Consider the following 27,632-nt stretch of genomic DNA (forward strand, 5'->3'; position numbering starts at 1 on the left):
CCAGTTGCCAATAATATATAGCTACAACTTGATGTATATTTTTATTGTTAATATTAAATTATAATGGTATAAAAATACAAGTAGTGGTTTTATAAAATTCCCAAATATGACAAGATAGATTTCCGTATCCACGCGCTAAACAAAAGTACCCCAGACAAGAGAGGAGTCGTAAGTTGTTACGGGCTTATTTGCGGGTGTGTAAAATGTGAGTGACGTTGCACTAGTTTTGGATATGACGTATGTGTATATGTATCACTATTAAACTATATTTATAGATTTTTATATTTTTTTTTATAAAAAAATGATAGAATTATATGTGATGTATAATGTTCATATAGAGTAAAACTGTTTTAGTAGATATTTATTTCTTTAAATACAATGGGGAGAAAGATTGACTATAGATATTTGGATTTTTATAATCAATTATTGGTTGTAATTGTAATGTAAATGTTTTAGTTTTTGATTATTTGGAAAGGTTTTCTATTTATTTAAGTTTATTGTCCATTTCATACTTAGTCGACCGAATGCCATTTTAGTTAAGAGCTTTTCCAATATAGGAAATCGGGCAAAAGCATTACGTCTGAAACTAAATATCACCAATAGAAATGCATTCAGATGTAGTCTTTGATTGCTCGTTTGAAAATCGAAACGGGGAACAGATGGGAAAGTGAGACCCATACACTATTTGTGTGTGTGTTATTTTAAATTCTGTTTTAATATGGGTGTTTGAAAGTAAATGTTTGATTGAAGAGAAAACGAGTGTGGTTTAAATATGAGGGGAAATCTAATGTGAAAGTTGATATGACATGTTAGAAACTTAAAATGTGTTTGAAAGAAGGATGTGTTATTTTAAACCAAGTTTTGAGTTAAAAAAACAAAAACAAATGTTGCTAATTTATATAATATACTGACTATATAAATGATATATTGTTTAAAATAAAAAAAACTTCTACTTATTTTGTTTTGTCCTAAGTTGTGTAAAAGTGTGCATTTTCGTTAGAAAATTTTATACGTTTTTTTATACGTATTAAATTATATACTAATCTGAAATTGTGATACACTAAAAGGCAAGCAAATAATTAAGGGGAGAAATAAGTGTATATAGACTCATTATTCGTAAAATGTGTATGTAAGATCTTGTAATTTACGTTTGTAGATTATGACACTCAAAAGTAGTGGGGGTTTGGGAGTGAAAAATTACATTTGGAGGGACTATCACCTTTGGATCCATATAGTAATACAACTCTCGAGCAGTGTGTGTTCGATGTGTATAGCACATCTAGATATGTTCATATTTTAATTCACTAAGGTTGTTCCTGATAAAGTCCGGAATAGCTAGTAAACCCAAATATTTAAGTGCAAACTTACGTTAGCAATACTGATTATCAAATATTACTGTAAAAAATGGTCTATTTTATACACCTAAATGAATCTTGAAACCCTTCTAACATTTTTGAAAGTAAAGTTGTTAATCAACACTTCATATAGCCAGATTATGAGTATATACTAACGTGAGGGTTTGTGGTCAACAAATCAGAATATCAAGGGCAAAACTACCTAGTTGCGTTTTTACTAGTTATTTATAATCGATCGCGTTATGGTGTTATATTATTTTCGGTAACAAATAGGTGAAAGGATTCAAATGAAAAGTGCAAGTGGCATTCCATAAGTTTGTAAGAGATATTGCAACTCTCTGGTATGTTTTCCTTGGTTGAACCTACAAATTTTTTTTAATAGTTATGAATAACCATGGAATTGATTTTTAATTCTATCGTTGCATATTAGCTTATTAAATCACCTTCAAAACCAAATTAAATCATGTTAATATTCGTTCGGTTATTAAAAGAACGAACTTTTCGTCAAACGGTTCACGAATTGTTCGTTGAACGTTTGGTTCGTTAGAGCCCTATATGTATACACGTAATCTGACCGATACTCGTTAGGTTGGACCCAATAGGCTTGTTAATAATAAGGGTTAGCTTCCCTCGTACCGAAGGGAAGTGGACAACACAGGTGAGTATCGCTCATTTGCAAAAACGTACAAACAAAACGAACACTTGGTAAGACAAACCCAAACTAAACCAAATAGCAGAAACAAACAAATTATAATTCTATTGGTGCAATCGGCAATTATTTAAGACTAAAATAGGTCAAGGGATGTGTGCGATTTTGCTTTCACACGTCCTGGATCCCATGTAGCAAAATGTATAGCTTTTCACACTTGCATTTCAAGGACCAAATTCCTTTTCAAACAAAGCTTAAAGCTATATATTTAAATCCCGAGCACTTGGTGCTTTATTATTTACTAATTAATAAATTATACTTTATTTATCTATATTGTGATAATGGTATATATTTATATTTATAATGAAATTATAATTACAATATATATTATTTAGTTTATATCGTAATTGTATATATCCTAACTAGCTTTTATCCCCCGTATTACGGGTTGTTTTACATTATTCGTTTAAAATTTTATACGCTTTTGGAGTTTTATTTTATTTATTGTAATAAAGTTAATAATATACTTATAATTTGATGATGAAAGGGTTTCACAAATAAATGAAATGTTATAACCCGGTTTAAAAACTATCTGGATTTGGTGAGATCCACGACCCACTTATTTTTTTACTATAAAATTGTTTCTTAATTATAAATAATATCTTTAATCGGATATTAATTTTTAGCATGTCCCTATTTTATAGGATTTTAAGGAAAAGGTTAAAATACAAATGGAGACAAAAATGAGAAGTGTGAGAAGGATTTGTGACCACACAAAAAACCTCTAAAAAAATTCAAAAAAATTAATAAAAAAATCATAACTCAAAATATAAATAAAAAACAAAAATGTTTCCCTTGCCATTCTCGTTCAAAAAAAATTGTCGAAAAGACACAATGAAGAGACAAAAGACACAATGACGAAAACGAACAAAAGACACAATTATAACTAAAAAAAGACAATAGATCGCAAAATATGACACAATGCCGAACAAAATATAACACAATGTTGAGTAATATACACAATATCAATAAAAAAAAAGACACAATGTCAAGGAAAAAAGACAAAATCGATAACGAAAATAAACACAAAACACAATGATAAACAAAAAGACACAATAATCTTTTTCCCGCAACATTGTGTGTGTTTTTTTAAGAGTGAGGAAGACGGTGAAAACATTTTTGTGTTTTTACCTTTTTGTTTTTTTATTAAATTTTGAGTTATGATTTTCTATTTAATTTTTTTAATTTTTTTGAGGTGTTTTTTTATGTGGGCTATAAATCCTTTTCATTTTTATTTTCTTTTGTAGAATAACTTTAACTGGATTTTCATATCAAATATTTAATGAGATTAATTTTTAATTTAATGAGATGTTATAATCCGTTTAAGGCTATCTGGGTTTGGTGAGACCCATACCCATGAATTCGGGTCAAATACATGAGAAACTTTCGTTTACAAATAAAACAATCTGGTGGCTTGAGAGATTGAGAGCAACCAGGAAGCTTTTAAAGGTTTTGTTTATATATATTTAAGATTAAGATAACTGTTATTCGGTATATACTTTAAATTGACATTAAACTATTATATATTAAACATAAAGCCTTGATTATATTTACGAACTTAGCCAACAGATCGGCCCGAATGTTGATTAACCGGCGGACCAAATAACGACATAATTAATGCTGGACTTTGGTCATCTTGACTTGCAACCCGTTGAATTATATGCTCCTTCAGTTATAACTAGTGGAATTCTCACAGCATGTTATGACGAGAATTCAATCGATATCAGCTGTAATACTCGCAATCTAACTGGTAATTATAATAATAATAATTTTTATACGATTACGTTTCTTACATCTTTACTTTAGAGTCTAGTGTTATAAGTTATAAAATGCATAATACTAAACAAAAAGGTTTAATTTGTAAATATATAAAAAATTAAAAAAATAATAATAAAATAAAATTTTGAAACGATGATAAGGGTGAATTTTGCTAAATCTTGAAAGTTGATTTGAAAACCATGCATTAGCATTATCTCTTCCGCTATAACTTCCGAGGAAAACGAGTTTCATCCGTAACTTAATTCTAATCTTATTAAAAAACAATTAAAGCGAGTTTCGGGATTAGCCAACGGTTTAAATACATATAAAATCCGTTCCTTCCTCCCTGCCATATTCACACAGCCAACCATAACCTCTACCGCCACTGCACGGCCACCATCTCCTGCCGCCGCCGCTTGTCACGCCACTACGGGAGGTTGCAGCCAGTCACAACCACTACAGCCGCTGCATACCGCCGCTGTTTCTAACCACCTGTTGTTGTCCTGAGCCACCATTTGAGGTCGATGAACCACCACCGTCGCACTCCTCCTTCTTAGCCATCAGCCTGAGCTAGCCGCCACCCCGCACTTGTGCGCCATCGCTCGTCTCGCACTGTAACTGTTTTGTTGTAATATTAAGGTACCGAATCAGAACCTTCGCTTGATTTGATTTTAAAGATAGAAATTTCAGTATCGTTTTGATTTGTTCCGGCGACCGCGGTTCGTTTTGTTTTGGTTCGGCGAAGAATATAGTCTCGTATGTGTGTGCTGTGTGTGATGCATGCTTATATTGTATGGTGAAGAGGGCATGTGGGTGGTTGTAGGTGTACTTTGTGTGGATGTGTGTGTTTGTAGGTGTTCTGTGTGAATGCTTGTGAGTGTTAAAAGATTTTATTATTTAACAACAATCAAGCTTATTTATTTATTTTCTATAAATTAAACAGTTTTTCACCAAAATAGGTACTTTTGCGTTTTGACTTTGGATCAAATTTAAGAGTTTTAGTAAGGGTTTGTTTAATTAAATAAAGAGTGTCATTTGTTTTTTAAATGAGAATTGGAGCTTACTTTATGTATTGTTCTTTTTATTACTTCAAAACACGAATAAACAAAGCCAAGTAAAACTTTGATTAATGTAAAGTTGTCACCTTTTGGACCTTTTGGAAACTTAAACGTTCTTGATAATAATTACTAAAACAAGCATGACAATAAGTTTCTACAATAAATAGTGAAGATTATAAAAGCTCTGTCGCGGGGAAAATGGAAAATCAATTAACCAATAAAGTTTAGTAAGTTTAATTGAAAAATAAATAAAATGTAGGTGTTAGTACAACTTATCGTGACTCGACTTCACTTGCTTGCTCATCGTTAACTAAGGTATGGTTTCCGTCTTTGTTTCCTCTTAGTATTATTTATATTTCGTTACTTCGTAGTAAGGTTTCTGGTTTCTTTCACTCATAGTATTAATTATATTCTGTTTGTAATACGGTTTTCTGTTCTCGTTTACTCATAGTATTGACTCTATTTCGTTACCTGTAATACGGATTTTCGTTATGCGTTAGTTATATTTTGAGTTTAGTTATTTTATATGATATAATATATTTTTTGTAGCATGCAATAGATTTTATAACTCATACTCATTATTGCATGTTCCTACGGATAGTAATATGAATTTCTGTTAATATGTTATATGTTAGGTAACTATACTGCTTTTCAGGTTTAGTACTCTGTTACCCGAGCACAACACTTTTCGTGACAGTGTGTTTAAAAGTTCACGGCGTCTCTAACTAGTACTTTGGTAGTACTTTGGCCATTTAGGGGCGTATGGATCGATCCTAGTTCAGTTATATGCTACACATTATATGTCACACGTTATATGTTACAAGTTATATGTCATATGTTATATGTTTCGGCTCTGGGTACTCCTTTAATACGCGACTTATTTTAGTAACATCACTCGTCGTGCAAGTCAGTCTCCGTTATATGTTTAGTAATACGTTTAGTATCGGTTTTTTGTCATATGCTCTAAAAGTATGAGATTTCGGTTTCATACTTATTTCGGTTAAGATAGATTTTGTTATATTATTTTGCTTCTGTTTATTCGTCTTATCGTCGTTATTGTTGTTCTTTCCGTTACTGGGCAATTTTTGGCTCAGCCGTATTTTCTTTGTCTGTGTTTTCTTATTTGTTCACAGGTAATTCGGGAAATCATGGGAATTAGTGATGTGAGAGAGTAACAAGGTTCAAGATTTTAAAAAGTTAATTCTTTTTGGTTTAATAATGTGACTTTGGTTGCTTTGATTTATTATAATTTGGATTGTGGCTTTAATTTGATATCTGTAAGAGTGACACACCAGCCTGTTCTGGGTTGGGGTGTTACATCAGCACTCGATATAACAACCAAAAGATGAAATCTAAAAACATCATTAAACACCGGAATTCACTATCCGAATCCGAATTCGAAATTTTAGATATTTGAATGATGGGATATCCGATCGGATAGTGAACCGGATATCCAAAATATCCGAAAAAGTAACAATTATAAAAAAAAATTAAAGAACTGCTTATAAAAAAATTTCGGATATCTAAAATATCCAACCAAAAAAAATTAAATGAATTATCTGAGAATTATCCGACATATATGAAAAACTATCTGACATATCCGAGAATTATACAAAATATCTGAAAAATCCAAAATTTATCTGAAATATCTGAAAATTATCCAAAATTTATAAATAAAATTTAGTATTTAATAATTAAAATAATATTTCGGATATCGAATAGTTCAGATATCCGAACTATCCGAAAATTCGGATATCCGAGATTTCAGATATTCGCATTTTCAGATAACTCGGATTCGGATTTTTGGTTATTTCGAATAAAGATTCGAATTTTTTTAACACCCTTAATTATACATCTTATAATTTTTAATTATAGTATTTATTTTTTTCCCTTAGACTTTAATAAGCTTTCTATTTCTTCCCATATCATATTAATAACTTTTACATTTCTTCCGCTTAAAAGTACAATATAACCCTCAGGGTTTAGATTAATAATAAACCTTATACTTTATTTGCTTATTTCCTACGAATATGATTACAGGTATGGCACAAACGCGTGACGCGTATCGCTATTTGTTTTTAAGGTTTTCAATGTAAACACATGTTAATATATTTTACATTATGGATAGTTGTATCAATTTATCGAATTGATGTAGGTATTCATTTAATATTTTTCATCGGTTTAAACTCCATTGCAAGGCCTGAGTCTGTTTTGTTTAATGATCCCACCATAACGCAAGGTTCCTGAGACCATTTGTTATGGCTCACTAGTGGTCATTTGGATTCTGACATGGTACAAATGACACCATTGGAATACCATGTTGCTCCCCCCCCCCCCTCTCTCCTCCTAGGTCACTAGTGACTTGAGGGAAATGAGCATCCTCACATGACTCATAACTCACCCCCCTACTCAAATTATATATATATATGCGCGCGCGCGCGTTTGTTTAATTTCTTTTGGTTTTTACATAATATAAATATAAATAGAATGGTAAGAATGATGTAAAATGGGGTATGAAATGTAAAATGTTATTAAATAATGAATGAAAGTTAAAGAGACGTTGTGACGAATAATGAAGAATAAGAAGAGTGAGTGAAGGCCTGTAAATAAACTGAACGTTCGGTGAATTATTTGTGAACCATTCGATGGAAAGTTCATTTATGTTCGGTTATTTAATAAACGAATGAACATGAACAATAAATTTGTGTTCGTTTAATTAAATGAACGAACATGAACTTATGTTCCGTTCTTTCATTTGTGTTCATAAACGTTCGTTTATGTCTGTTTATTTATGTATGTTTATGTATTAATAGAAAATAATTAAATATTATCTGGATAGGTCATCTGCTTAAAGGTTTTATATTTGTTAATTTGTGTTCATTTAAGTGTTTTCATTTAAGTGTTTTCATTTAAGTTTTTTTTGTGTTCATTTACATGTGTTCATATATATTCATTTATGTTCGTTTATATTTGTTCATTTATGTTCACATAAATTTTAAACAAACGAACATAAACGAACACAAATGTCCATTTTTTAATAAACGAACAAGAACATAAATATTTGTTCGATTAAGTGCCCTTGTTCTTTTAAAGTTAAATGAACGAACACGAACATGCCTTTATTCATGCTCATTCGATTCGTTTACAGGCTTTCACTATTCACATTGATGAATACACCGGTCTCAGTCTCTAGGCCCAGCCAATTTTATTTGTGTTCATTTGTGTTCGTGAACCGTTCGTGAACACATTAATTCCCTTAATGAACGAACATGAACATGAAACCTCATTTGGTAAGTGTTCATGAACCATTCGTGAACACATTATTTTCTTAACGAACAAACATGAACAAGGACTTGTTCGTGTTCGTTCGGTTCGTTTACAGCCCTCCGTGACCTGTCACATTCCTAAATGTTAGTATATTTGTTTATTGCCTAAATGCAACTATTTGCTTATCTGCAATGTGGTGAGCTGGGGGTGGACCACCATGAACATGGCGAGTGCATTTTTGTCAATCTAACTCGCCTCAATCTATGGTTGGCATTATTACACTTTACCTACCTTATTATAGCGCACAACCAGGTATCAAAAATCTCATTATTGTTTTATTTATTTCTAGGTATGTCACATGTTTGTCATATATATACAACTCACTCATAAGCGGGTTAGACCCTCTTAACCATTTTGAATAATTTAACCTATTTCTACAGCCTATGATTGCCACTCATCGACCCATTTAACACGCTTAAATAAATAAGTTAACCATTTCGTGTTCGGGTTACATGATTCTTACGTGCAAGTAAATATGCAACACTATGCTATCCACTTGTACATGGAAATAGAAAATATATAAAACAATACTAGATCCCGGAACTGTTATTCAAACGCATCTTAAAACTGTAATTAAAACTTATAATTAGAGATGGGATTCCAAAACAAATAATCAAACTTAGGTGTAAAAATAAATATAAATAATATAATACTAAATTACCACAATGAATATTAATAAAACCAACTTCCGGCAACTTACCAGAATCAGACATCTCAACGACCTTTGGGATTCATAATTTGCGAAAACACCGCACTTGGTGTCAACCCATCCGACTCTTCACTAGCCAAACTCCGCCCACCAATGCTCATATCCATCCCGGTGCTTCTCGAATCGTCATAATCACCGCCACCATCCGCCACCTTCCCCTTCGCCACCACCTCATCATAACCACCACTGCCTTCCATATCCACCACCACATTGCCACCACTATCCTCCGCACTCTCCTGAAGCTGCAAAGCAAACTCAAGGTTCCACAACACGTCCCCCATCGACGGCCGCTCGATCCCTTGATCCGCCACACACTTCACCGCGGTCTCAGCCACTTTCTTAAAACATTCCGCCGAGATTTTCCCTTTTAAAAATGGATCAATTATTTGGTCAAGGATGCCCTTTGTGTAACAGTGTTGCGCCCATTCAGCTAAACTCACTTGCTCTTTCGGTAGTGTCGGGTTTAACGCGGGCCGAGCGCATAATATCTCGAAAAGCACCACCCCGAACGAGTACACGTCGGATTTATCGGTTAATTGTTGTCGTCTAAAGTATTCAGGATCTAAATACCCGAAACTACCCTTCACGACCGTGCTCACGTGGGTGTTATCCAGCGCGGGCCCAGTTTTTGACAACCCGAAATCGGATACCTTCGCGACCCATTTCTCGTCTAGGAGAATGTTTGTAGTTTTAACGTCACGGTGGATGATCGTGTGTTTCGCACCAGTGTGAAGATAATGTAACCCACGAGCGGCACCTATGCAGATTTCAAGCCGTTGCTTCCATGATAACGGTTGGTTTTGTGTTTTGTAAAGATGCTCGCGAAGCGTCCCGTGCGCCATGTAATCGTAAACCAATATCATTTCTTTATTATCTTCGCAATAACCGATTAGTGAGACGAGGTGGCGGTGACGTAGCTTTGAGAGCATTTCGATTTCCGTTTGGAACTCGTTTACGCCTTGGTCGGATAACGGGTTGCCTCGTTTAATAGCAACTTTAGTGGCCCCACCGTCGACTTCACCTTTGTAAACTTTACCAAATCCACCAACACCGAGTAATAACGACTCGTCAAAGTTTTTCGTGGCGGCTTTGATCTCAGAAAACGAGAAGTGGCGGCATAGGTTTGATGGTAGTGACGACGCATAGCTTCCGGTGGTGGTTGTTTTCGCAGTCGAGCCCGACGAATGTGAGTTTCCGTATAACGAAAGCGGAAGCCAACCCGACGGGCCATCGCTCGAGGTTGGATCCTTTTGCTTTTTACTTCTACGGGAAAATAAGCAAAGGAACAAACCGATAGCGAGGATAACCGCAACGCTTCCAGCAACACCGCCACCAATCAACCCGGTTTTGTTTTTGTTTTCACCCGACTTTTTAAGCACTCCTCTATCGGGATCAATGATCGGTTGAACGGGAGCCGGTGACGGAAGCGACCCTGCAAGATTCCCATCACTTGCGTTTATCTTAAATATCTCGACACCATTTAATATCGCGTCGTAATACTGTGATTTTGACTTGGGGTTCGGGTGTAACGCGAGCCATAGATCTTCTCGTGGAGCACCGGAAGCGAAAAACACAACATAATCTTTATAAACAGGAACTTCTTTCTTTGTGGCCCAAGCGATCACATCCGCTTCGGTTTCAGCCGTTTGATTGTTAATAAAGATCTCAAACACGCGCTGGTTAATCTTACTAATCTCAGGCCCGATTTCACAAAAATGAAGTCGAACAAGATACGAAAAACCCGTGTCAACATCAAAGTACCAACTTAGATTATACCCGATGTTGACTTCTGGGGTGGGGCCCATTGACCGTGCGGTTTTGTACACGTCAACCGGCGCCACATAATCAGGCATACCCGATGGGTAACTGATGGTAATATTTGCATCAGTGGCCACCGGGACACCAACCCCTGCACCAAATATGTACGGTGTATCACCACCCCACTGTCGAAAAAGCCCGGTATCACCCGATGGTGAAATCGCCTGCCCACCAACGTTTAACCGGTACACGTTTTCAAGAACCGTGCCATTATTAATATCAAACGACGTCCCGGCTCCAACAATTACTGAGTTTACATCAGACGCGTAAATGTCAGGATGTGACACGATTTCTATCCCGTTAACAAATGCGTACGAATCCGGAGTACCCGCAGCAGGAGTGAATGTCAGATTCAACGTTCCAGAATCGACATTCACAGAATACTCCTTAAAAATGTAATCATAGTTCAGGTTATTAGTCGTTTCATACGCACTGAAGTTTTTCAACAAGGTATACGATCCCAACACAACAGAGAAGACACCTTCTGAGGCGTTAAACTTCGCATAAGCCGCAGGATAGAAATAAAGGCGCATGAATTTCCTCCCGGGAGCTACTGGAAAACTGTAGGTGAATTCAGATCTGAAAATGCGAGTGGTCATGTACGGAACAGTTGGAACCGAAGGTTTCTGAGTGGCTGCATCGGAAACTATAGAATCCGCACCATCTAACGCGAATTTGGAATCTACATCTGAGGTCCACTGCCTGTGATCATCATCATATAACTCACCATTGGCATTTGCACCACAATTTAGTAGGATTTTATCGGCCGGGACGTAATCAGCAGCTAAAACCACATGAATCACAAAGCTGAACAGCATAAAACAATCGACGAAACCGCGATTTCTCATCGTGTTTTCGCAAACTTACGCCTGAAATGTTACCAAAAACGATAAAACACTAATAATTCTAGAAATATACTGAAAATTACATACATAATGAGAATGAGCGGATTTTGGACCTAATAAGCATTAAATTAGCAGTAACAGGATGAACAGTTGACAAATTAATACAAAAAATCAGCAAGATCTATAGCTAGGGTTTCACGGATTAGAACAGGACAAAGACAAAATGTATGAAATGAAATAAGCAGATCTATGAAGTTTCAGTATCAAGTAACGTTAAACGAATAAAATAATAATTGTGTAAGGAAGAGTGAGAAGTGATTATGAAATGTGTTACTACTACCTGAATTAATAATAATTAGTGATGTAGCAGCTGTTAATGCACTGGATCCATTAAGAGCAATCGATGATTATTGGAGATGTGGTAATGTGATAACGATGAGTTGAGAGATTTGAGGTGTTAAGTTAAATTGGGGGAAATCCAGTGATATTAATGAGACAGATTAGTTCATTAGCTGGCTGATGACTTACACTTTTATATGTTCTTTAGAACGCAGAGGTTGAGGTCTTTGGAAATTACAAGACTGCCCCTTATGTGTCTGTACCAAATTTTCTAAATATATTTTTTTTATTCATTCATAATTTGACTTTTTATTTCTGTATTATGTTGTTAAAAATAACATATGTAGCTTTCTATACTTTTTCGATGTTTTTTTTACTTCAAATGGAGCCTCAACCATACAGATCAACCTGCGCCTTTGATGTTAGGCCCTGGTAGAAACTACAAAAAAATACGTCTTAATGATGTATTTTGATTTTAGTAAAATTTTATATTTTAAAAGTTATAAAAGAAAAACTAATTATAAAATAAAATTAAATATAATAATATAATATTAAGAAAAGTACAAAAAAATTAATGAAAACCCGTCCAGACTATTTTTTTTACCAAAACTAGTCGTCCCGACAAGTTTAGGGCGTCAAAATACTCGTCCCAGAATTTTTCTTAGCCTAAAATAGTCATTGCGCCTAGTTTTTTGTAAACTACTCGTTGACACAAAGAATAGTCGTCACACTAGTTTAAAATACTTATTTTTAGAATTCTTTACAAATAATACCTAAAACTTGAAACTTGTTTTAAAAAATACCTATTTTAAATTTTTTTTCAATTTATATTTGTTTTTTTAACTGGGGTTAATGCCTGGTGGGCCCGGTGTCAACTAAAAAGTCTCTTAAAACACCCCCAAAAATCCTTGGTTTATAAATCCTCCAAACTAAAAAGAAATGTCTTTCAAAAAAATATATGCAGTTTAAAGTTTTGAATGTCGGTCGAATTGCAAAAAAGGAAAATCACCAAATTTAAACCGTAGATCAAACCATTAAACTATCAAACCCCTTCGGTTGTACATACCAATTTGAATAATAGATTAAAATGGAAAATATGAAACAAGCCCAACAAATATGAGGAAAACCGGTGGATTCCCATGAGACAAGAAGGGTCTATCTGAAAACCGCGTCAAAATGAGGGATATATAATTTGACAGATCATAAATGTACTCATGTTGTCATGTCCGCGTATGAGTGTAACCCATTAACCGTTTTTCTCATCTAATTTCATTTAGACCCTTATACTATCATTATATTCCAGTTAACTCCTTAACTTTTACAGTAGAAGTTTAGTTATCCCAAAAAAAAAATTCCTTTGAAATGCCATGTAGCACCAAGCAATATCAGTGACACAAAACCAAATTAAAACCTTTCAATTTAAGATCTTTTATAACCTTTTCTATTCGAAATTAAAAAGAGGAGTGTTCTTGCCAGCTAATCGAATGCTTTTACTGGTCAGTCAGCACCGACTAATATTCATAGGTAGTCTGTTGTGACCTGCCTTTTTTAAGAAGGTGTGTTTGAAAGGATCCACCCCCTTTATGAATATGAGATTAGGGAAAGTGAGATAAAAACAAGTTTTGAACTTAACAAACTAGCATTAAATTATTGAGATTTTTTTCTATTTTTTATAAACTCAAGTTAAGAATAAAATGATTAAGCACACAATCTTCCAAGTGGATTGAACTCAATTTTCCGAATGAGTCAATTTAGAAAGTTATATGACTCTAAAATGAAAGAAAACAAATATTAATAATTACTATATGTTACGAATACATCATAATATGATGACTATCCACATACATAACCTTCATATATTCATTACCCACGTATTATATGTGTGTATCTTGTATTTGGTTGAATACATCAATAAGATCAATCTTCTTTCACTCTATTACTATTTATATGTAATATGCATATGGATCATATTAAAAGATGCATGTTGATTGCTATTAGGTCGTTGTTTCACAACACTATCAACTTTCAAAAATAATATTATTGTGAGCCTTTAAAATTTCTCAAAATGGTTGGAAATTTAAAATCAGTCGGTTTCATTAATCTTACCAACTTCGTTGAATCATGTTATCGTGACAGTAAATCAAGTCTGGCAAAATTTAGATGGTTTTCTTGTGATGACATCATTATAATGGTTAATGACGTCATCCCAGTGGTTGATGACATCGTATACACTGGTTGAGGCATTGAGTAAATTGTTAGTTTGGGCCGTTTGAAACAATTGGCTTTCCGGGACAGGGGGGGGGGGGGGGGGGGGGGGGGATGATTAAATGATGAAAGGTGAAATCACCCTTGAGTACCTGGCCCCTCGTGGTAAAATTGTTAGCATCTATCATCTATTTATAACACATAGCTTAAATCTGAAGCCAATCATCTAATTAAAGAGTGCTTGATCTGAAGCTTGCTCATGAATAAGTTTTAAACCTCGAGTTCAACTATATACATTTATAATTATTTATATATATGATTACAGTTTTTCTAATAACATGTTGATATTCATGGGCGGATCTAGCGTGGGTTCACCGGATTCACGGGAACCCACTGAGTTTCGAATTTTTAGTAGAACGTCCATATAAAAAGACTGGAGTGAACCCACATATAAAGTATAGAGTGAACTCACACAAATTGAACAGATGCTCTAGTGGTTAAGTCTTTACTCTATAGTTGGAGATACCTGGGTTTGATTCTCTCTTGCGGCATGTTTTCTAATATTTTTATTTTTTATTCAAAACATATTTAGGCTTATATACATTAATTGCAAGATTCAAGCAAAGGATAAGCAATGTACCGTCAAGTATTGTTGCACATGCCTCCATGTTAGCTTTCATGTTCTGTGTAATTGTGCTAATGTATTGTTTTTTTTAAAATATTTAGGACTAAATTCTTGGTTTAATAATTTATTTACCGATGCATATGCTTCATATATATATCTAGATATGGGGAAAAAGATGAAGATGTGGCCTAATTAAACAAATATGATTGTTTTAAGTGTAAAGGTGTATGCAATTGTAGCATTTGTATTTATGTTTATGAAACTTTATCTATTTATGACTTGTGAAATTAAGATGAAATTTAAGCATAGTTTTAACCGTAGGAAAAACCGCGACCATTAGCCCACTCGTATAGTTACACCAATGGAAAAGGCATGCGGATTATCCGTTGCTTTTTAATGGAGATGCTTTTTTTATTACTGTATCGTATTTTTATTATGTGATTAACTTTACCCGATCCAAACCATCGAATCGACCTGAAAATTTTTATGCCCAATCCTATGAATTCTGAGCATCTAAACACAGTGAATCCACAGGAAAAAAATCTTGGATCCGCCAGTATTGATATTAACTAATTGCAAACATGTATATAGTCCAATATCTCAACCTAATGTGGTTAACAATTGAGTCAAACGTAGTGGGCCACTAAGAAATATGCTTGGGCTTTTGCTACTTTATATTTTGATCCAGGAATCAGGATTGTTTTTTGATTTTTTGGAGGTAATTACACATTTACACGGATTGTTATCACATTGTCACTATAGCCATATTGTTGTTGGTTCAAAAGTTTCCTTTGTTACACTCTTGGTCTTGTTGTTTACTCAAATGTAACATAATATATTCTTGGAGTGGATAATGTTAAAAGTTTCTATTAAGGTCTTGTAAAACCATATTTATATTTGTATTGTATCTTTATATTTACATGCAGGAAAAAAAATCATAACAAAACCCTAAATCCAGGTTGATAACCATAGCTAAGTTATGCAACAACCTATTAGATAGCTAATGTAAATAGGGTATCGTATAATGGAACTGGTACCAGGAACACGAACTCGCAGACATAAACTTGACACGTTAATTTGGCTAACACCCAACACGTTTGTTATTATTGAAAAACTTCACAAACTCAATTACAATCTCTATACCCAAAGCACGGGTATTTATAATATAACATATCAAGTTTAGACTACAACTATGATTGCTAAATAATAGGAACATAATAATTATACAAACAATTAAATCTATTAACATTTGATTGTTTATAATTATCCACTCCTTAAATCTTGTTACTTAACCTTGCATGCCAAATAACGCTCTTGAAGCAAAATTCCGGCAATCACCCCTGGAACTTCGAACTCGAAATCGACAAGTCTTCAACTCCAAGTAATTCACACATATCCTTGATTTTGATTCTCCCAAGAGCCTTCGTCAAGATATCGACACGTTTCTAAACACCGCTAACAAAATCAACGCTTACTTCTTCACATTCAACACATTCCCAAATGTAATGAAACCGAGATTTAATGTGTTTGGTCCTTTCGTGGAAAACCGGATTCTTCATGAGAGCTATCACTGATGTATTATCGATACATAACACCACCGCTTGAATTTTCTTGTCGAGCAACTCACTTATCAATTCCCTTAGCCAAACCGCTTGACATGCGGCTGCACTTGCACCATGTACTTTGTTTCACACGATGAGAGTGCAACTGCACTTTGTTCCTGAGAACACCAAATAATTGATGAAGACCCAAGGTAAAATACATGCCCTGTAGTGCTTCTACCGTCGTCTTGGTCAATGTTATGGCTATTATCACTATAACCAACTAACACGTTTTTCCCACAAGTGTAAGAAATACCAAAATCAAGAGTACCTTGAATATAATAAACAATCTGCTTTGTAAGAGTTGCATGAGATTGCTTCCGGCTTTGCATGTACCGGCTTACGACTCCGACCGAATATGCAAGTCGGGACGAGTTTGTAAAAGGTACCGGAGACACCCCACAATCTTTCGGTATCTCATAGCATCAAAGTTTTCCTCATCTTCAAAAACTTTTATACTCGAATACAATGGAATCTGAACAGGATTACAAATCTCCATTCTCGCTTCAGCTAAAATTTTTTTCGCCTACACTTCTTGCTTAATTTTTATCCCATTCTTGCTTTGTGAAACTTCAATTCCAAGATAATATGTTAGCTTTACCAAATCCATCTTTCAAAAAAAAGCTTTACCAAATCCGACATCTCAAAGTTTAAATCCATCTCGCGCTTATACTTCTATTAAATTTAAATTGGAACCCGTCACGATTAAGTCGTCAACGTACACACTGACTATTATGAGATTAGTTCCAATTTTCTTTCGATATACCGCTTGTTCTTGTGTGCACCAGTGAAACTTCATATTTAACAAAATACCGTTCAACTTTGTATTCTACACCTAGGAGCTTGCCTTAAGTCGTAAAACGCTTTGGATAATTTGTATACTTTGTGCTCTTCACCTTTTTTAACAAAGCCATCTTGAGTAACAAAACCTATGGAGACGACCTTACTTACCTGTACTAGTTATATGCATTAAGCTTAATAAATACTTGTTTTTTATTAGCCCATGACATCTACATACATCAGTTACTTAATAGGTTATGAGTCGTGAGAAGCATGAGTGGGAGCAATCCCCGCTAGCTCGACATCTGACGCAGAAGATCGCGATAGGTGGCGCGTGAAAGTATGATACGTAACAGGTTGTAAAGAGAGAGTTTAGAGAGAGAAGCACAAGAAGAAGGTATAAACCCAATCAAAACATAGATGCCCTCTCATTAGGGTTCGTATTGTTTAAGTGCACGGTTACATGATATCACATTTACATCTAGACCCCTATGATATTACCTAATTACAAGAAAGCCCCTAATCTCAAATCTACCGTATCAATACTCCCTCCTTTAAAAGTTCTTGCCCTCAAGAACTACAATGGAAAATGACTCAACCAAACAATAAAATGAACTTTTAAAAAATAAAAAATGAAAAAAATTGGACTTTCATTTATGCCATAAATGCACCATTGGCTTCTTCTTGATGTACTTCATTTGGCAGATACCTCTAGTTGTAACCCATGCAAGCTAACAAGATTTATTTACATTTTTAACCTTGAATTCCAAACCTGTCCATCTATTCCAAGACTTTGTGCCCATCCGTTGACTTTTACTCATTGTCCATCCACTGACTTTCACATTTTCATTAGTTGTTGACTTAAAATATTGACTTCTTAGCATTTGGCAATTTATATTTATTTGAACTTTTGTGAATCTTCCAAACCATTAGGACCCAACTTGCCCAAAACTTGACTTCACATAACCACTAACTTCTGATCACCTTAACTTTTCTTTTCGCGTATGCTTGTTTAAAAATTTGTGAGACAGTCTTAAGAAAAATCCGCCCAACTATAAAAACAACAGCTCCTACTAACAATGAAGGTGGAAACTTTGGTATTTCGTATTTCACCAAGCATAATAAAAGCTCCAACTCTTTATAAGATTTTCTAGCAATAAGAAACTTCTTGACAATTCTACCAATTATACTCATAAGCTCTTTCAGAAGAGCCAATTGACAGGAAGCAATGGTCATAAGGTGAAATGCAACCATATCAATATCGTCTTCCAAAATCTATTTGAGTTTATATTTTCATTTAACTAACCCACCTTTCACAACCGTTTTATACTTAACTACCAGAAATTTCAGCCAATCAGTAACACCCTTTTCAATAACTACAGCAACTTGAGGTACTTCATCTACAAATATCAAATTGTGACTACCCGTCACTGCCATTTTAAAACGAATATACCACCAACCCGGTTTCCATTCAAACCATGAGAATTGAATAATTCTATGTGTAAAACAATATCCATTCATGAACATAATGAGCACTCCAACCCCTTGACCTTTTTTTAGACCAACAATTATATCATTAATACCCTCATGAGCCACCATCCCGCGATGCTTTGAAGAACCAACAACCACCAGAAATTTATCTACAACATTACCACCTGAAATATTTGAAACTGCATGTTGCCCATAAGAATGAGTTATTGTTGAAGACCTTACAACCACACTACCATCATTATTTTGATGCCCATCTTTAACGCCATTCATAAAAGGCCTAATATACCCTTGTACACTGTTGGACATGTTGGGTTTAATACGGGTGTAGCCCCGGCCCGTCTTGGGTTGGGCAGTTGAAGACTAGAAGGGTTGAATGGGTTGGCCACCCACTCAACTTTAGTGGCCCGTTTTATATTATTTCTTGTAACTTATGGAGAAAGAAATAAACCCTAGTTAGCCTCCCTATATAAACAATGTTGTATCTTGTAATTTCTTGAGCACCTCAATAAAAGAAGAGACCCTGTTCGTTGCCCGTGGACGTAGGTTACACACCGTGACCGAACCACGTAAATCCTGTGTTCGTATCTCTTTACTACTTTATATTATTATAATTGTTTTGTGTGTTCGTAAACCCACAGCCGCCGATATAAAGCATATTATATTGTCTTGTTTGTGGGTTTGTGAGTTTGTTGACCTACTGCCGCCACTAGCATATAATCAATATAATATTGATTTGAACCTGTGTTCCTGAGATTGAAGTCAGAGACCATCAGCACTAATAATTGATTATTATTAATCAATTACCTTTTCTTGAATTAAAAGTCAAAGCCTACAACTAATATTGTGGAACTCGATCAGAACAAAGGAAGCCTTTGTGTTCAGTTTGTAACAAGGGCAGTTTACTTATCCAGGTTCTGATTTGTATTCCGTTTTAGTTTGGTTGTTTGGGTTAATTAATTCTGCTTAGTATACTTCTCGTTTATCCGCTGCGTTTACGTTATATTCGTTTTAGAAATCAATTAGAAATACCGTTAAGTTCTTAAGGCCCGAGCCGTTGTATTGTATTGATTTCTGTCGCTCTATCCGATTCCTTTCGGGTCAGCCGCGTACACGTAATACCTAACAAGTGGTATCAGAGCCAGTGTTGGCTCTCACTCTTTGATCTCCGGTATTATGGCTGATGAGGGTAAAACGAAAATCGAGAAGTTCGATGGACAAAATTTTGGATGGTGGAAGATGCAAATCACGGATTTGCTAATACAGAAAGATCTAGATGTGGCTTTGGAGGAACCGCCAGAAAAGATTACAGATGAGTGGAAAGCTATTGACAAGAAGGCGAAGTCAACAATTAGGCTTGTCTTGTCTATGAACGTGGCGTACAACATCTTAGACGAAACCACAGCGCGTGGAATCATGGAGGCGTTGTCAAACATGTATGAGAAGCCATCATCTGCAAATAAGGTGTTCCTAATCCGGGAGTTGGTAAACACACGCATGAAAGAGGGAGGTTCTGTTACCGAACACATATACACCTTCAATTCTCACCTGAGACGTTTATCATCGGTGAAGTTCAAGATTGATGATGAATTGCAAGCTTGCCTACTTTTGTCTTCATTACCTGACAGCTGGTCAGGAACAATCACTGCAGTCACCAGTTCAGTTGGTTCGGATGCCTTGACTTTCAACAAAGTTCGTGACCTGATTTTGAATGAAGATTCTAGAAGGAGGAATAATGGAGAATCATCAAGCACTTTGCTAAGTGCTGAAGGTAGAGGGAGAAGCAAGAACAAAGGAGGCAACAGGGGTAGATCAAAATCTAAGAAAAGAAGCAAGTCTAGACCAAGAAAAGATATTACCTGCTGGAATTGCCAGGAGAATGGGCATTTCAGAAGTCAATGTACCAACCCTCCAGCACCTCAACAGAAAAAGGAAGTAAAATCTACTTCGGAAGTAAATGCTGCTACAAATGAAGTTTCAGATGATGAAGCCCTAGTCTGTTGTGTTGAGAACACAGTTGAGTCTTGGATCATGGACTCTGGTGCGTCTTTCCATGCCACGTTTAGCACAAAGAGCCTAATGAATATTAGAACAGGAAACTTTGGTAAAGTCTGTTTGGCGAATAATGAGGCTCTAGATATTACCGGGATGGGGGATATCGACTTGAAGACTTCTTTAGGAACTACATGGACTCTGAAAGATGTCAGAATAATTCCTGGGTTAAGGAAGATGCTGATTTCTATTGGGCAGCTTGATGTTGAAGGTTATAGTGTTACTTTCGGAGGAGGGCAATGGAAGGTCATAAAAGGTAACTTGGTAATTGCTCGTGGGAAGAAAAAGGGTACGTTGTACATGGCAACAATCTCAGCAGGAGAGGTGAATTCAGTGGCTAGTGGACCGAGTCCATCATGTTTGTGGCATCAACGACTCGGCCACATGAGTGAGAAAGGTTTGAAGATACTGGCAGAGAGAGGAAAATTCCCTGATTTGAAAAAGGTGGAACTTGATACAGGGTTCTGTGAACCTTGTGTGCTTGGCAAGAAGAAACGGGTCACCTTCATAAAATTAGGAAAAACACTTAAAGCAAAGAAACTTGAGCTCGTTCATACTGATGTGTATGGACCAACACCAGTATCATCATTAGGAGGCTCAAACTACTACGTTACTTTCATTGATGACGCTACACGGAAGCTATGGGTCTATTTTCTCAAAAACAAGTTCGAGGTATTTGAGATTTTTAAGAAATGGAGGGCAGCCGTGGAGATGGAAACGAATCTGAAAGTGAAGTGTTTAAAGTCTGACAATGGTGGGGAGTACATCAGCAAGGAATTCGTTAATTACTGTGCTGAGAGGGGTATAAAGATGATTAATACCGTTCCCGGTACGCCACAGCAGAATGGAGTAGCCGAAAGAATTAATAGGACACTGAATGAAAGAGCTAGGGCAATGAGGTTAAATGTAGGGCTTCCAAAGACCTTCTGGGCAGATGCAGTCAACACTGCTGCATATCTTATAAATAGAGGACCGTCAGTTCCTCTTGGATTCAGACTTCCAGAGGAAGTATGGAGTGGAAAAGAGGTTAAATTCAAACATCTTAAAGTGTTCGGTTGTGATGCTTACATTGGGATAAAAGATACTGAGAGGGACAAGCTTGACCCTAAGGCGAAGAAGTGTACTTTTATAGGCTATGGAGACGCAAAGATGGGCTATAGGCTTTGGGATCTAGAGGCCAGAAAGGTATGTCGGGCTCGTGATTCGGTTTTTAATGAAGCAAGACTTTACAAAGATAGAAAGTCATTCACACAAGAAGTTGATAAAGAACATGTAGAGTTTGAAGATTCAAGTGAGAAGGTTGATAGTCAGAGCTCAGAAACATCAGAAGAGGTTTTGGAAGAAAATGCAGATGAATTTGAGGATTTCTCTGACAGTGGGAGTTCAGAGCCTAATACTGAACAGTCTCCACTAGAACAAGAAATGATTACACCTCAGCTAGAGGTTAGGAGGTCTTCCAGAACCATTAGACCTCCTAAGAGATATTCTCCTTCTGTTAATTACCTTCTACTGACAGAGAATGGTGAACCACAATGTTACTCTGAAGTAATGAGCTTGAAAGACTCGTCTCAGTGGGAGAAAGCGATGAGAGAAGAGATGGATTCACTTAACAAGAACGAGACTTGGGTTCTTACAAAGCTTCCGGCCGGGAAGAAAGCTCTTCAGAACCGATGGGTATTCAGGATCAAGGATGAAAGTGATGATAAAAAGAGATACAAAGCACGATTGGTAGTGAAAGGGTTCCAACAAAAGCATGGGGTTGATTATAATGAGATATTTTCCCCTGTGGTAAAAATGACTACAATCAGACTGGTGCTTAGTATTGTGGCTGCAGAAAACTTACATCTAAAGCAGTTGGATGTGAAGACAGCTTTTCTGCATGGTGACCTTGAGGAGGATATCTACATGGCACAGCCAGAGGGGTTTCAAACAGTTGGTAAAGAAAGCATGGTGTGCAAGTTAAAGAAGAGTCTTTATGGGTTGAAGCAGGCGCCCAGGCAGTGGTATATCAAGTTTGATGATTTTATGGGCAGGAATGGATATAAAAGATGTGAGATGGACCACTGTTGTTATCTCAAGAAATTCGCCAGTTCTTATATCATTCTACTGTTGTATGTAGATGATATGTTGATTGCTGGTTCAGACATGTCAGAAATTAATAAGTTGAAGCGACAGATGTCTGAAGAATTTGAAATGAAAGATTTAGGTCCAGCCAAGCAAATTCTTGGCATAAGCATCACCAGAAACAAGAAGGACAGTTCTCTAACTTTATCTCAGGAGAAATACATATGGAAGATTTTAGAGAAGTTTAACATGAGCAATGAGAAAATCGCTACTCGAAGTACACCTATGGGTAGTCATATTAAACTTTCTAAGGATCAGTCTCCTAGTACTGATGGAGAAAAGGCAGAGATGGCAAAGATTCCTTATGCATCTGCAGTGGGTAGTCTTATGTATGCAATGGTATGCACGAGACCTGATATCGCTCACGCAGTGGGAGTTATTAGCAGGTTCATGTCAAATCCAGGGAAAGCACATTGGGAAGCAGTGAAGTGGCTGCTTAGGTACCTAAAGGGAACTTCAAAGATGGCGTTATGCTTTAAAGGCAAGAATGCAATTCTTAAAGGGTTTTCAGATGCTGACTTGGGCGGATGTAAGGAGACTTATAAGAGTACTACGGGATATGTGTTCACTATGGGGGATACTGCAATCTGTTGGAAGTCTAGACTGCAAAAGAATGTGGCACTCTCAACCACAGAAGCTGAGTATATGGCAGCTGCTGAAGCGAGTAAAGAGCTTGTTTGGTTGAGGACTTTCTTAGAGGAGTTAGGCAGGGAACAAACAGATTATCCATTGTACTGCGATAATGAAAGTGCTGTGAAATTAGCCAAGAATCCTGTGTATCATGGTAAAACAAAGCACATTCATATGCGTTATCATTACATTCGGGGTTTAGTCAGTGATGGGACTATTCGGTTGGACAACATTAGGGGAGACAGGAATCCGGCGGATATGTTTACCAAGGTTGTGACCTTGGACAAACTGAAGCTATGTGTAGCTTCAGTTGGTCTCCAGGAATAGTGTTGAGGAGGTGGCGACGAACAAGTAGAAGACATGGTTTATATTGAAGACAAAAGATTACAGGTACTGGTGTGTTTACAGGTGGAGCAAGTTAAGACGTTCCGAGGCTCCAAGTGGGAGATTGTTGGGTTTAATACGGGTGTAGCCCCGGCCCGTCTTGGGTTGGGCAGTTGAAGACTAGAAGGGTTGAATGGGTTGGCCACCCACTCAACTTTAGTGGCCCGTTTTATATTATTTCTTGTAACTTATGGAGAAAGAAATAAACCCTAGTTAGCCTCCCTATATAAACAATGTTGTATCTTGTAATTTCTTGAGCACCTCAATAAAAGAAGAGACCCTGTTCGTTGCCCGTGGACGTAGGTTACACACCGTGACCGAACCACGTAAATCCTGTGTTCGTATCTCTTTACTACTTTATATTATTATAATTGTTTTGTGTGTTCGTAAACCCACAGCCGCCGATATAAAGCATATTATATTGTCTTGTTTGTGGGTTTGTGAGTTTGTTGACCTACTGCCGCCACTAGCATATAATCAATATAATATTGATTTGAACCTGTGTTCCTGAGATTGAAGTCAGAGACCATCAGCACTAATAATTGATTATTATTAATCAATTACCTTTTCTTGAATTAAAAGTCAAAGCCTACAACTAATATTGTGGAACTCGATCAGAACAAAGGAAGCCTTTGTGTTCAGTTTGTAACAAGGGCAGTTTACTTATCCAGGTTCTGATTTGTATTCCGTTTTAGTTTGGTTGTTTGGGTTAATTAATTCTGCTTAGTATACTTCTCGTTTATCCGCTGCGTTTACGTTATATTCGTTTTAGAAATCAATTAGAAATACCGTTAAGTTCTTAAGGCCCGAGCCGTTGTATTGTATTGATTTCTGTCGCCCTATCCGATTCCTTTCAGGTCAGCCGCGTACACGTAATACCTAACAAGACACACTAGGATGATTATAACCAGCCTGTGGACTGCAAATAGGAACAATACCAGCCACTCCAAATTGTTGACCGGAAGCACTTGAACCAGAAACACTATTCTGCTTAGAAGAAACATTTCCAGTTGAAACGGAAGCACTAGAGAAATTATCAGCTTGATCATGTAGATCATTACCCAACTTATCGAGCTGATCGATTCCTATTTCTTTTGGAATTTCCAATATTTGAACATTAATTGGTTCTTGAATCCTATTTTCAATCATGACGTCTTGATCAATGGTTTCTTGAATTTTAATTTCGTCTTCCGATTCATTAGGTTGAAACTCAACTAGACTAAAAATTTGATCTCCTACATTCTTAAACTCTTTATTAACCCAAAAATCTTGTCTCTTTGCTTTTTCATAAGCCTCCTCGAGGGTTTTTAGACTCAAGAGCTTAATCCACCATCTAATTTCAGGTTTGAGACCCCCCACGAATAGACTTGTAGCATACTCTTCACTTAGAATTACTTTAGTAAGAAGAAAATAAAATGATTTACAATAATCTTGAAACGAACCAGTTTGTTGTAGGTTATTGATTTCTTCCATAGCCGAAGCAATGTTTAGAATACTTATTTCTTGATTCTTGGTGTTAAACAGATTAGGGCTCAGTTTTCCCCAATCTGGTGATCCCATCCATTCATCAGAGCTCCTAAATCCCTTCCAACGTTCATACTCTGTTGGTGGCTTTAAGTAATCTGGTTTGTAACCACAACAATGAATCTTGCCTTCAAATTGTATTCCACCACAAGAACACCTAGTAGTTCCACAAATGTGAACTCTGTTGACCCATATCAAACCCCCCACACGAGCACAAGAACACCATTCTTGGTTGTTGTAACTGAATCTGATTCGTCTATTAGAGTTCCTGAATATCCAAATCCTAATTGTTGTTGTTGCTGATGTGTACTGATTCAATTTTAGGGAAAAATTGAACCGAATAGAAGGAGAACTGGCAAAGAAATTGAACTCCGATTATCGGAATTCGATTGTAAAATAGTATTGGAAATCAAGAGCCAAGAATTGATAGCTCTGATACCATTGATACGTAACAGATTGTAGAGAGAGAGTGTAGAGAGAGAAGCATAAGAAGAAGGTATAAACCCAATCAAAACATAGCTGCCCTCTCATTAGGGTTCGTATTGTTTAAGTGCATGGTTACATGATATCACATTTACATCTAGACCCCTATGATATTACCTAATTACAAGAAAGCCCCTAATCTCAAATCTACCGTATCAAAGTAGGATGGGGGCAGTGGCATGGACAACTTCGCAGGCAAGAGGGGGCGATGTTGTGTATATATTCTAATTTTAAGTTACTTTAATTAATATAAAAGCTAATTATTTTGCATTTCACATGACCTTATTTATGTTCCGCTGCCCCAGTTTTCTAGCCCCTTGTTAAATATTTTTTCTATAGTTTATGTTATATTATAAGATTACAAAAAATAATGTACAAATAGATAAACTCCTTATTTTGGGTAGGTGGTCTTCCCTCAATAAAGTTATAAAAGAATATTTAATGCAAAAATAGGATGTCTTGGTCTCTATATTAAAGAAAAATTCAAAATTGACCACAACAATATTAATAGCATTATGTCTATAGTGGACAGGCAGGATGCTGAGGCCGGCCTGCAATAATGTAACATTGATGTGATAAATAGGTTGTTCCAATTTAATATTATCAAACAACTAAGCTAAGCTCTATTCACTTTCCTATTGCATAGATACAATTATGTGTGCTCTTGTTTATTTGCTGCTATGCCCATTAGTTATGAGTGGTGGTGCTCTTACTCTGGGCCCAAAAAAAGATGTCAACATGAGCTCTTGCATTCACAAGGAGAGGCAAGCTCTACTTGACATTAAAGCCAACCTAACTGACCCAAATGGATATCTAGATGATTGGGGGAGCGAAGGAGAAAAAACGGATTGCTGCAGATGGTCGGGTGTCACATGTGACAGCCTCACCGGTCATGTAATCAAACTTTTTCTTTCTTCAGAAGGTACGGGTAAAATGAGTCCGTCATTACAAGTGTTGGATCAACTACAATATCTTGATATGAGTTTTACTGATTTCTGGTTCAATCCTTTACCCAACTTTTTGGGTTCCTTGTCCAACTTACAACCTTTGGATAGTTCTGGTGCTAATCTGAGTGGACCTATTCCTCATCAGCTTGCCAATCTCTCCAACTTGCTTGAACTTGATCTTAGTGACAATTTTTTAGGGGGGGGGGGGGGGGGGGGGGCATTCCTTTTTTCCTCTGGGGAATTGACTTCTCTTATCCGTTTAGACCTCTCAAAAAATAAGCTGGGAGGTGTCTTTCCAAAATCCTTTGGGAACTCTTCATCTTTAGCTCACCTGGATTTGTCACAAAACCTTCTTAATGGGTCATTGCCCAACTTTGTTGGATGTTCTTCGTTGATTACCTAGTTCCTTTCTAACAATTCTTTGAGTGGAAGTGTGTCTGACTTCGCAGGATGCACATCTTGGTGATAATAGATCTTTCTAGTATTTTTTTTTAACTTCATAGGGTGTCTGATGCGCTTGAAGTAGTTTACTAATTATTAACTAAATTAACTAAAAATAAACACTAAGTAATACTCTAGACTCTCTAAAACTCGACTAAACTACTAACCGGCAAGTGAACTGATCGACTCTAGTAAAGCTAAGTAAGTCCGGATATCGAACCCACGAGACTCTTTAAATTACGTTTATTAGCTAATTAGACTCGACTACAAACACGACTTATTAAATTATATTTGTTTGGGGGGTTTTTATTTAAAATACTAATTTAATACTATAATTAAAAAACTAATTAAGAAAACAAGTACGTTTAAACGAAAACAAAGTTTGTTGTGAAAATAAGATGATAATAAGAAAACTACCTAGGCTAGAATC

The 27,632-nt window shown here is 36.0% G+C and overlaps 1 protein-coding gene and 1 pseudogene across 1 annotated transcript; one reads left to right on the forward strand and one right to left on the reverse strand.

Moving 5' to 3' along the window:
• Positions 1–8,749: 8,749 nt before the first annotated feature.
• Positions 8,750–11,565, reverse strand: LOC143635743 (receptor-like protein kinase FERONIA). Its single transcript, XM_077103500.1, has one exon. The coding sequence runs from the start codon at positions 11,550–11,552 to the stop codon at positions 8,922–8,924; it is 2,631 nt and encodes an 876-aa protein (XP_076959615.1). The 5' UTR covers positions 11,553–11,565; the 3' UTR covers positions 8,750–8,921.
• A 14,903-nt stretch (positions 11,566–26,468) lies between these two features.
• LOC143635770 (receptor-like protein 14) lies at positions 26,469–27,227 on the forward strand (annotated as a pseudogene).
• The last annotated feature ends 405 nt before the right edge of the window (positions 27,228–27,632 follow it).

The sequence above is a fragment of the Bidens hawaiensis genome, unplaced genomic scaffold (genome assembly GCF_021521415.1).
Source record: "Bidens hawaiensis isolate Kalapana, Puna unplaced genomic scaffold, B.hawaiensis_p1.1 tig00007678_1, whole genome shotgun sequence".
Lineage (NCBI taxonomy): Eukaryota > Viridiplantae > Streptophyta > Magnoliopsida > Asterales > Asteraceae > Bidens > Bidens hawaiensis.

Bases quoted from the DNA above. Each gene is read 5' to 3' on its own strand.
- LOC143635743 (XM_077103500.1), bottom strand. From the start codon at position 11,552: ATGCTGTTCAGCTTTGTGATTCATGTGGTTTTAGCTGCTGATTACGTC.